Raw genomic sequence first — 11,556 nt, 5'->3', positions numbered from 1 at the left:
GATCCCGGCTAAAGGGTAACGTTCTGAATCAGCATACACCTTTTTTAATGGATGGTCACTTATAATTTTATCTATAAGTCCCTGTAAAATTTAATTTACTAAATCAGAAAACTAGGAATTGATCTTTAAACCTAAATCTGAAGTAGTGCTTTATCCAATAATAATCTAGATAAGGATGAAAAGTAGGATAAATAAATTACCCGAAATGTGTAATTGTGACATTTATGCAATTAGTCAGACTTAAGCTGGAAATTATTATCCGCCATTTTTGTTTTTTTTTCTGCTGGGTTTTGATTTATACAAAGAACGTCAAAATAGCTGAACTGATTGGGACCAAACTTTTGTAAACCATATAAATTAAAGGATATGGATTACAACTCTGTTTTCTAATCCCTATATCTTTCCAACCAATATATGCTTATTATGAGCTTAGAAAGGTTACATGGTAACTCTAATATTTTTTTCTATTATTTTTTTTTGATTTAAGACAGTCTGGAAAATATTTTTATTTTTTGTTTTGTTTTTTCTTTTATCTAGTTATCGGAGGCCCACGGGGTGGGATCCAGGAAGAGAGGAAAATAAAAACAAATCTTCACTAGACAATTCTTCACAACAAAAATACAGTTTTGGCAACAGTCATCTTAGATTGATTTAATCAATATCCTACTCCTTGTTCTAGTACTATCTTGTATCTTGTATTCTGTATCATGTGTCCTGTATCCTTATGCTGTATCCTGTTTCTTACTTCTGTATCCTGTTTCTTACACCTGTGTTCTGTATCCTACCCTTGTATCCTGTTTCTTATTCTTGAATCATGTATCTTCTATCCTGTATCCTGTTTCTTACACCTGTGTTCTGTATCCTACCCTTATATCCTGTTTCTTATTCTTGTATCATGTATCTTGTATCCTGTATCCTGTTTCTTACTCCTGTGTTCTATCCTACCCGTGTATTCTGTTTCCTGCTTCTGTATCCTGTATCCTGTATCCTGTTTCTTACTCCTGTGTTTTGTATCCTACCCGTGTATTCTGTTTCCTGCTTCTGTATCCTGTATCCTGTATCCTGTATCCTGTTTCTTACTCCTGTGTTCTGTATCCTATCCGTGTATTCTGTTTCCTGCTTCTGTATCCTGTATCCTGTATCCTGTTTCTTACTCCTGTGTTCTATCCTACCCGTGTATTCTGTTTCCTGCTTCATTATCCTGTATCCTATATCCTGTATCCTGTTTCTTACACCTGTGTTCTGTATCCTACCCTTGTATCTTGTTTCTTACTCTTGTATCATGTATCTTGTATCCTGTATACAGTTTCTTGCTCTTGTGTTCTGTATCCTATCCGTGTATTCTGTTTCCTGCTTCTGTATCCTGTAGCCTGTATTCTGTGTCCTGTGTCCTGTATCCTAATCCTATACCCTGTATCCTAGTCCTGTATCCTGTATCCTGTATTCTTTATCCTGTATCTAGCTGACATCTTTGTGTTGGTTTCTAAAGGTTTCTTAAAATTGTATTCTCTGTAAATCGTATATATAATGTATTGTATATAAACCGATCTAGATATTTCTTGCACTTTTATACCCTTTGTTCTCTCTTTTCAATATACACAGTCCTCGTATATATCAATACAATGAAGAATACTTCAATTTAATTTTTGATTTCTACCCAGCTTTCAAACAACATGAATACGCATACAACAAGAAAAGAAAGGGAAGCTGTAAATTAACAGCCTTTTTTTCTTCACTTGTAAACTTGCAATTAGAAAAAAGCTTGTTAAAAGTAAAAATTTAAATAGAAATTCGTCTTCCTTGCGTTGATATAAACGCCGACTACTGTTAAACATTTAAATACAGTGAGACACCATAAACATAGGTTGCAATCTTGTTTTCCTCAAACCTGGATCAGAAGGTTCGGACTCCAGAGGTAGAACCTTTTGATTGAATGGGATAACGCTTAACTTCAGCGACTGAACTCGATATTTACTGCCAAAACTTATAATTGCGGTTAAGCACCTTAAACCTGAAAATCTGCTAAGAAATAAACTCTGTAAAATTTGTCATTAAACATTTATCTGACAAAACGTAATACTCTACAGTTAGTTTGTTTGTTATTAAAAGCATAAAGCCCAAAAACGTAAAGATACCATAAAATACATTTAAATGGTAGAAAACTGGCTTGAAAGTGAGAGCTTGCTGACTATAATTAAACCAAGATATCTAAACCATGATGTCCACGTGGAGTAGTGAAAGCAAAGTGGATGATTAGTCTTTTATTTTGAAATATCAAATATATTTCTCATAAATTTATTATCTAGATTATTTTCAGAATTCTATGAACTGTTTAAAAGTTTAATATAATATTACTAATCTTCTTTAAATTTTGAAAACAAGCGTGGAGAAATGTGAAAATGAAAAATAAAAGACCCAAGGAAAAGATGAAACTGTTTCTTATACCTTGTGGGAAATGTTTTAGAACATTTCTAATTTGTTAAAATGTGTGTTAACAGCAGTGATTAGTGCAACGAAGCGAAGAAACAGAAAAAAGTGTAAAAAGTGTAAAAAGTTTTAAAAAGTGAAAAAAGTGAAAAATGAGTAAAGAGGCAGATTTTCAGAAGCTGCATTCCTTGGCAGGATTAGTGCAAAAAATTGCACAGGATTGCAAGGTATGTGAAAATTGGACAGTTTTTGCGCATTCCTTCTCTTCTCCCCCGCTCCCCCTTTCTTCTCCCCACTCCCTTGCTCCCCTTTCCTCTCCCTCGTTTGACCGAAATTCCCGCATTTTCTGATATAAAAACTAGTTCATGTTTTACTTTTTCCTCTCAATGTTTTGATTCGGAGACAGTTTTAAAATAAACATTTTCAGGCCTCCTCCTCCTTCTGAGCTCGGCTTGTATCCTATTTACAATCTGAAATGTCACGGATTCAAACATAAACCAGTTGTTTTCTCATATTATATAAATACATATTGCATATCCTGATCGAAGGTTTACAGGAATTCGTCTGGGGCGGACTCAATCAATGGCTCAGCCTCCTTTTGGGGCTAAAACCCCTGCAAATCATATTTATCACTTTTCCAAAGTGGGAAGGGGGTGGGGTGAATGGTTTATAGGAGTTCTAAGCCCCCTGAATCCAATAAGGATTTTAACTACGTAATCTGACCCCCTTTGAATAATTAACTTAATCCTAATTATCATGTCAGAAAATATCACATATTGGCATATCGTGTTAGATTGTATTGTCAATATTTATAAATAAAAATAGAAAAAGTTCTATTTTTTTCTAAATTTCGATTATTTTCTTTTGCTGTGACAGAAATTGGTCAAATTTATTTAATAGATGATATTTTTAATCTACACTTGGTATTAAAGCTTATTTTAAATCTTTGTAGGTACGTGCGCGCGAGTATTATTTGGGACTAAAAAATATTTTTAAAAATAGCATAGTAGTTTTTTATCATGTCGTCTTCCTGTATCTCCGTATTTTTATGGCTAACTGTATATCAGCACACCTTTATACATGGTCTCTGTAAATGTATAAATCAGTTTCTATTACATTCTGTACTTTTTCATACTTAAAGGGACAGTAAAGGAAAAATGAAAGGGGGTATAGGCTGAAAGCTAATCACTTTAGCTCTTGATCGCGACCCATGAAAGTTTTATCTGATGTTCCTGTCTCGAGAATATGATATAAAACTGTGTTATAATTATACGAAAATTCATATATGTAAAATTTTGAAAATCTGAAACTTAAATCACGTGACCAGAACTATCACCAATGGCAGAGCAGTATACTGGTCACGTGTCTCTGCCTGTATCACGTGACCACTTTACTGCACTGCAATTGGTGGAATTTCTGGTCAAGTAATACGGAAGTAAAAATAATATTATGAATGAAATCTATTGAAAATAGAAACAACAAATATAAAAGTAAACCTAAATTACAATTAGCTTTCTCTGGGATATCATCTTTTTCAGATTGGTTGCTGTTTTTCTGAGCATGGTCTGTTTAAACCTACTATTTCTATACGAAATTGTATATATATGCATTTTCGTACAAGTTTGAAACAGCTTTATATCAACTCTCGAGTTAGGAACTTCAGATAGGCGTCTCAAGGGTCTCGATGAAAAGCTAAAGTGATTAGCTTTCAGCCTATACCCCCTTTCATTTTTCCTTTACTGTCCCTTTAATGTCTATACTCTATACACTTGACCTAGCTTTCTTAGAAGGGTTATTTATAAAGACAAGAGTTTTCAATATACAGTTAGTCAAGATTATATACAGTAAACACATAGACAAGAATATACACTAAACACATAGATATTGGTAAACACCTAGACAAGATTGTACAATAAACACCTAGACAAGATTATACAGTTAACAAATAGACAAGATTTAACAGTAAACACATAGACAAGATTATACAGTAAACACATAGACAAGATTATACAGTAAAATTATAGACAAGATTTTATATAGTAAACACATAGACAAGATTTTATTTAAAAAAACACAACAATATTCCATAAATGCATTAAAACAAGAACCCGAGAAATAAATAGTGAAGAACAATTATTCATTTCACCATTATCATCATCATCATCATTATCATCATCATATATCATATTCACTTTTATCTGATAAATGTATCATATATCTATATACTTGCTAAACCAAACAAAATAAAAAGATAATAATAAATGTGTGATCATAAATAAAAATTTATTTATTTTGTCCAACCCATGTTAAATCATAATATAAATGTGATTTCAGATTGGACTTCCATGTTGGATAATAATATAAATATAATTTTTAGACTGGACTTCCATGTTTATCAAAGTATAAATATATATTCAGACTTTACTCCCCCTGTTTGATCATTATATAAATATAATTTTATCATGATAGTAATATATTTCCATACTGGACTCCCCCTGTTTTATCATGATAAAAATATATTTCCAGACTGGACTCCCCCTGTTTGATTATTATATAAATATAATTTTATCATAAAATAAATATAAATATAAATATGAGAACAAGGGAAAGAATTATAATTTTATCATAATATAAATATATTTCCAGACTGGACTCCCCCTGTTTGATGAGCTAGTTTTGAAGACGACTAAACTGCAAACCCAGCTTGTTTCTACAACTACAGTACTTGGATCATTTCTTGATACTTTTCAGAAGCTAGCAGACTCAGCAACAAGTACTAAAGGTAATAAACCATCACGCGTCAAACTTACTGGCCGCAAGATTAAAAAAAGATTAAAATCATAAATTTTTTATTATAACTCTTATTTTTAAAGAGTATATTGAGAAGAAGAAAAATGTTTTCAATTGCTAATATTTTAAACTAAATAAATATCCATTTCTCAAACTTGTACGTATAGTCAGAACTAGTGGAGCAACAAAGGCACAAAGTCGTACCAGTAAATTCACCAAGAATTTTGAAACCAGACTCTATTGAGTTCCCAATTCAAATTTGCGGCAAATCTGCTGCTAAGAGGTTTCTGAGTTATGATCGAACAAACAAACATCCTAACAGACAACAAAGATTACTACTTTACAAATACACCTATAAATGAAAACTTATCTTGATCGATCCATTTTCAACCTTCGATCTGAATTTTTGTACAATATATAAATATATAACTCGATATCACAGCTGAAAGTTTAATGAAAACACATAAGCTTCAAAACAACTCTTCCAAAATACACAATAATATTTTTAGTTTTGAAAATTAAAAGTACATTTTCCCAAATTGGAGCTAATTTTAGTACTTATTTTATCTATATATATACTTTACTTGTCTGTCTGTCTGTCTTGTATCCAGTAAACTTCAATGGTTCAACCGATTGAGCTTAGACCTCAGGGAAGGTTCGTGGATGATCAAAATTAAAAAAATTGCCCTTAAAATCTAATTTTCAAAATCCACGGAAAAAAATCGATAAGAGAGCAACAATTCAATGTTAAAATCAAAGAGTATTAATATATTTCGAAACGATGAACTATAAATGTAGATTATTGACATTTATAAAACACGCTTTTTTAAATAAATATTTGTGTTCGACAGAAGATTTGGTTTTGATAAATGTATCTTTTATGTTCTTGAACCTTGCCCTGTACCCTAGCTGTGATTTATATATTTTAAACTGAGTAACAAGGGGTAGATATTTTTTCAAAAATGTGTTAATCCTTATAAATATATAATTAAAACTATCAAAAAATAATGTTCAGAAATTTTTTATTATTTCATTTTAACATCATAAATCATTATTTATACACAAACGATGTAAATTTATTTAAATTTTTTTTTACTGAAATTTCATGAATTTGAATAAAAGAATTAAAAATTTAAAGGGACTGAAAGTGTGATTTGAAGTGACCCTCTATGCATTGAGGGCAATGTCCTTTAAAACTTTGACTGTTAATCGAGTAAATAGAGCTCTTGTCCTGATACGTACTACGTATAACTTGACATTATCGAATACTTTATATTTAAAACGGTTTCCAAAAATTCGTGAGAATTTTTTTTCTGCCAGTTCTATGTAGAAAGTATAGTTTTTGTTTAATATAAAACAGCTTGCAAAAAAAGTGTTTAACAATTAAATTTGTAGATTAATGAGAAAGTCGAAGATTTTAAGGGTATCGTTGTAAATCGAGCATTGCCTTAAAGGGACTGTGAGCGTAATTTTAAGTGACCCTTAATTCAAAGCTTGGCAAGCCCAACTCAAAACTTTACCCTTTAGCTCATGATGAAATGATGATCAAGGAAGATATCGTCGTGTTTGCATGTCTAGAAAATACATGATTTCTTTTCTCTGATGCACAAATCCAAAAATCAATTTTAGTGGAAACCAAAATGGAAAATTTTTCTCTAAAACGAAAATTTTAGTCCCCTTCAGAACAAAATCTAGTAAATATCTCCTGGTTTGAAAATTAATCACATCCAAAAAAAGTTAGATTTTTTTCTTATTTTTATATGACTAATTAAAAAAGTTTTCTTAAAGTATTTTTCTACAGGCCAACTTTTATGTTTTGTGTTACATGGAAAATTGGGGTTTAGGAGGCGTAAATCTACAAACTGGATATTGCAATTAAAAGCGATACATTTTTCAGATTTTCAAAATTTCAAATAAAAAAGATTTTTCGTAACTTTTCTATTTTTAAATAATAATCTCCAAAATCGGAGAAAACTATTTTTTTCTGCATTTTGATGAATTACAAATTATTTGAGACAACTTCGAAAGGTTTTCAGAATTGAAATTATTTCTCTTTCTTTTTCTCTCTGATGTTGATGAAATCTGCATGTAGAGGTTTGGAGCTGTGGTCTGAATATATCCAGGGTAGAACAAACACTTAAACCCTGGGAGCTGATTAAATCAGTTCTTATCCTTACACTTCCTCTTTATACCTTCTTACCCTCCCCTTCTCTTGATTCCTGCCTTTTTATCTTACCCTTCCCTTGCTCTCTACCTTCCTATCCACCTCTTCCCTTCTCCATACCTTCCTATCTTCCACTTCACAATTTTACCATACATTTCTATCCTCCCTTTCCCTTGCTAACTACTTTCATATCCTCTCCTTCCCTTGCTCCCTCAATTTCTATTCTCCTCGGGTTTCCTTCCTTTTTACCATCCTACCCCCCCCCCTCCCCGTCTCTTGCCCTTTACCTTTCTATTTTTCCTTTCGTTTTTTCCCTACCTTTCTGTCCTTTCATTTTCTTCCTACCTTCCTGTCCTTTTATTTTCTTCCTACCTTCCTGCCCTTTCCTTTTCTTCCTACCTTCTTGTCCTTTTCTTTTCTCCCTACCTTCCTATCCTCCTCTTCACTCGCTCCTTATAACCTATTTATCCTGCTTATTACTTTGCATACTACCTCCCTAATTTCCCATCTTCTACTTCCCTTGCTTCCTACCTTCGTATTCTCCTCTTTCTTTCTCCCTGCCTTTTTTATCCTTTACTTCCCATGCTCTCAACCTTCCACTCCTCCCATTCACTTCCTCCCTGCTTTTTCTGTCCTTTTACTTGCTCNCCCCCCCCGAGAAAAAATGCATTAACGCCAATATGAAAGCTTACACTTCAAGTGTTTGATGACTTAAGCTCTTGAATACTGTATATTTAACTCACATGAAGTGTTTGAAACGACATACTTAAATCTTGGAACAAGAGATTATATGATTAATACCAACCTACTCAAATTAGAATTTTCAAACCCAAGCTGGAAATCTAAGCCTACTCTACAGAAGTCGAGTTACTTAACTTAGAATTTTTAAACCAAATTAAAAACATTTATGTGGTTCTAACGAATTCCCCAGTAAAGTTAAAAGCAAATCGGCATATATCCCTATGTACTTATTCTAACGCACTTATTCTGATGCTCTTATCCGGAATCAATTATTCTAAGTCACTATCCGAACGCACTTATCCGGATGCACTCATTACTCATTATTACGGAGCACAGTAAAGAGAAGGCATCAAAATTACAACATATTACATAATAATTATGATGATATGCAGGCCAACATTGGTCCTAGTTTTACTTGTTATGTAACAATTTTAGCACTGCAGCTAGTTAGAAAGTAACATATTTAATAAAAATAATAAATTTATATACCCGATTTAAAAAGTATTATTTATGTCCCCGATATATAAAGCTCAAATAATATATTTATGTCCCGAGTAAATAAAGAATAAATATCCCGTTGTTTTTATATCCTCCCTGAATCTGTTTAAAAGAAAAACATTTCATAAAATGAAATATACTCTCTCAATATCTCTTATACCCCCCCCCCCTCCCCCCATATTCCCCCTCTTAAATATGTGAACATAACTCTTTTCCTCTCCCTCCCACCTTTCCTGCTGAAACATTTATGATCAGATTTTAGAGAAAATTTACCAAAGATTTTAAAAATAAAGATCAAGTATAAATGCCAATGTTAAGATTGGGTGTAAATGCAAAGATTTTTATGTACTGCAGGAGAGCCACCAAACATGATTTATGTATTACATAAACTACAAGCTTTTTATAACTTTTTATTTAACGATGAAATGTTCTAATTCTTATTAACTATATTTCATTGCGTTTTTTTGTGTATTTCTTTAAAAAGATCAAACACATTCTAATATGATTTAGACTGTACAGCGTACAGTGTACAACGCCATTACAAGGTGTTCCACATGACAATATCTTAAAGATCGTTAGTAACGACTCAGTGTGTACGAAAAAAAGTTACACATTTTTTATAGTGTGGATATAAAATAAAGATATTAAAATATAAAAGCAGGCAAATATACTTTATTTTATTTAAATTTTCATGTTTATATAGACATCCTGTATTCAGCAGAATATTAGGACATTATATGGTTTTTTCATGTAAAATATTCTAGAACTAGACGTCTCAATAGTAGAATCTTACAGGAAGCTATAAAAATAAATGTGATTTCCCCACCCTAAACCAGACAGAAGGGAGAAAGGGGGGGATTTTTGCTTTCCCCACTCCATCTAAATCAGACAAAAAAAGGGGGGGGGGGTAAATCCATGTAGGGGGAAATTCAATTAGTTGCAATTAAACCCCTTTTCCTCAATTAAACTCGGTTTGAAGTAATTTAGTAATTTTGTATTTTTGAGATTTAATTGATTAAAATTACTAGACTAGACTAGACTAGACTAGTGCTACCAACTCCACAGTGCTATATTTTGTTTATAAAAGATGGGGTGTAAAAATGAGAAAACCTGTTCTACAGTGCCTTCATTTTTCTTTTTAAATCATAAATTGATTGTTAAGTAAATCGCAAAGGAATTGAGTCTTTGTCACAAACTCTGATTTTCTAATCCCAATATCTTTGCAATCCAATGTCGCAGACCTTACATTTTTCAACCTTTGAATTCGGTAAGATCAAATAGTTTACCCAGATATTGAGTTTAGAAAATTTGAGTTTGTGGCAAAGACTCAATTCTTTAGTCTCTTTACCAATTACTTAAAGGTACTGTAAGCGTAATTTCAAGTGACCCTCCATGCAAAGATAACAATGCTCGAATCTCAACGGTTCCATGTTTTCCAGCAGTAAAAATGCGCAAGTCCCTTTAGTGGCAAAATCACATTTGAAAATAATCAGTTTTCTAAATTATAAACATTGATATCTAATTCATACTTTATAAGACAACGCTTTAAAGGGTGAATCGGGCATTGCCATCTTTGCATGGAGGCTCGCTTGAAGTTACACTCACAATCCCTTTAATATGAGTGTTGTTTACATCTGTAAAACATCCAAAAAAAGTCTAGTTTTTACGCTGTATAATGAACTAACAAAGGTTTATCACACACAGCCAAAGCTTAGTTAATTTTAGCTAATTTTCAACAGGTTTAAAACCATATTCAGCACGTTTTGAAACAGATTCAGCACGTTTTGAAACAGATTCAGCACGGTTTGAAACAGATTCACCACGGTTGAAACATATTCAGCACGTTTTGAAACAGATTCAGCACGTTTCGAAATAGATTCAGCACGGTTTGAAACAGATTCAGCACGTTTTGAAACAGATCCAGCACGTTTTGGAACAGATTCACCACGGTTGAAACAGATTCAGTACGGTTTGAAACAGATTCAGCACGTTTTGAAATATCTAAATTATTTAGCACGTTATGAATCCTACATAGCATATTTTTAAACATATTCAGCACATTTTTCATAACATATTCAACGCGTTTAAAACATATTGGTCGTTTTGAAAAATTATTGAGCAAATAAAAAAATACCATTTGCAAGCTTTTTAACATATCTTCAGTCTTGATAGAGAAATACATTTTCCTAATTTCGTTAAAAAAAAAAATTATGTATGGAGTTAGGTGTGCTTTCATTATGTATACTGTAATGTACATATGATTTAATAAATGTTCTGTGTCTCCAAATATATTTTGATTTGTGTAAAAAAAATAAAGAAAGATGCGTTTTGATAGTACACTGATAATGTACGTTTAATTCTTGTACTGAGTTCGGTGTGAATATAATGTATACTGTAACGTATATATCTAAATAGGATTTGATAAATGTGCTGTGTCTCCAAATATAGGCTAGGGACTGAGAAGCAGAGAAGCTTGAATAGGGAAGGATTATACCTTTATTCTTTACTCTAGGAGATTTAGAAGATATTACTAGGACGAAATATTAGACACAATAGAGGGAAAAGTCATAGACACTAGACAGGACTTAATAAATGGAAAGACATGGTGTTATGATCTGCATAGATATTGACTCTAGACAGGATTTAAGAAAATTATTGATCAACTAAAGGTTTCTAAGGTACCGTTGTGAATCGGGTAATGCAATCTTCGCATAGAGGGTCAATCGAAACTACGCTTACAGTCCCTTTAAGTGTTAAAATTTAAAGTGATGAATTTAAAAATTCAAATGTTAAAATACAGGAGTATGCATTTCATGGGTTAAATGATTACATCAAAGCACTAGGAAATTCATTTTAAAAATGTAAATAATGAAATCTAACGTGATGGGGGATATTCCTTTGTACACAGCAAAAGATAATGGAGATGGAGGAGGGGG

At 32.2% G+C, this 11,556-nt stretch overlaps 1 protein-coding gene across 1 annotated transcript in view; it reads left to right on the top strand.

The window, feature by feature from the left end:
* Positions 1 to 2,353: 2,353 nt before the first annotated feature.
* LOC111705783 (MTSS1-like protein) overlaps positions 2,354 to 11,556 on the top strand; it is a 41,278-nt gene continuing 32,075 nt past the window's right edge. Inside the window, exons 1-2 of the mRNA XM_023478449.1 lie at positions 2,354 to 2,654; positions 5,074 to 5,209. Of these exons, the coding sequence (XP_023334217.1) occupies positions 2,580 to 2,654; positions 5,074 to 5,209 (211 nt within the window). The 5' untranslated portion in view covers positions 2,354 to 2,579. The remainder of the gene's footprint in view (positions 2,655 to 5,073; positions 5,210 to 11,556) is intronic.

Source organism: Eurytemora carolleeae, unplaced genomic scaffold (genome assembly GCF_000591075.1).
Source record: "Eurytemora carolleeae unplaced genomic scaffold, Eaff_2.0 scaffold616, whole genome shotgun sequence".
NCBI classification, from domain to species: domain Eukaryota; kingdom Metazoa; phylum Arthropoda; class Copepoda; order Calanoida; family Temoridae; genus Eurytemora; species Eurytemora carolleeae.
The sequence above is the reverse complement of the archived record's forward strand: the minus strand, read 5'-3'. Positions and strand labels throughout refer to the sequence as shown.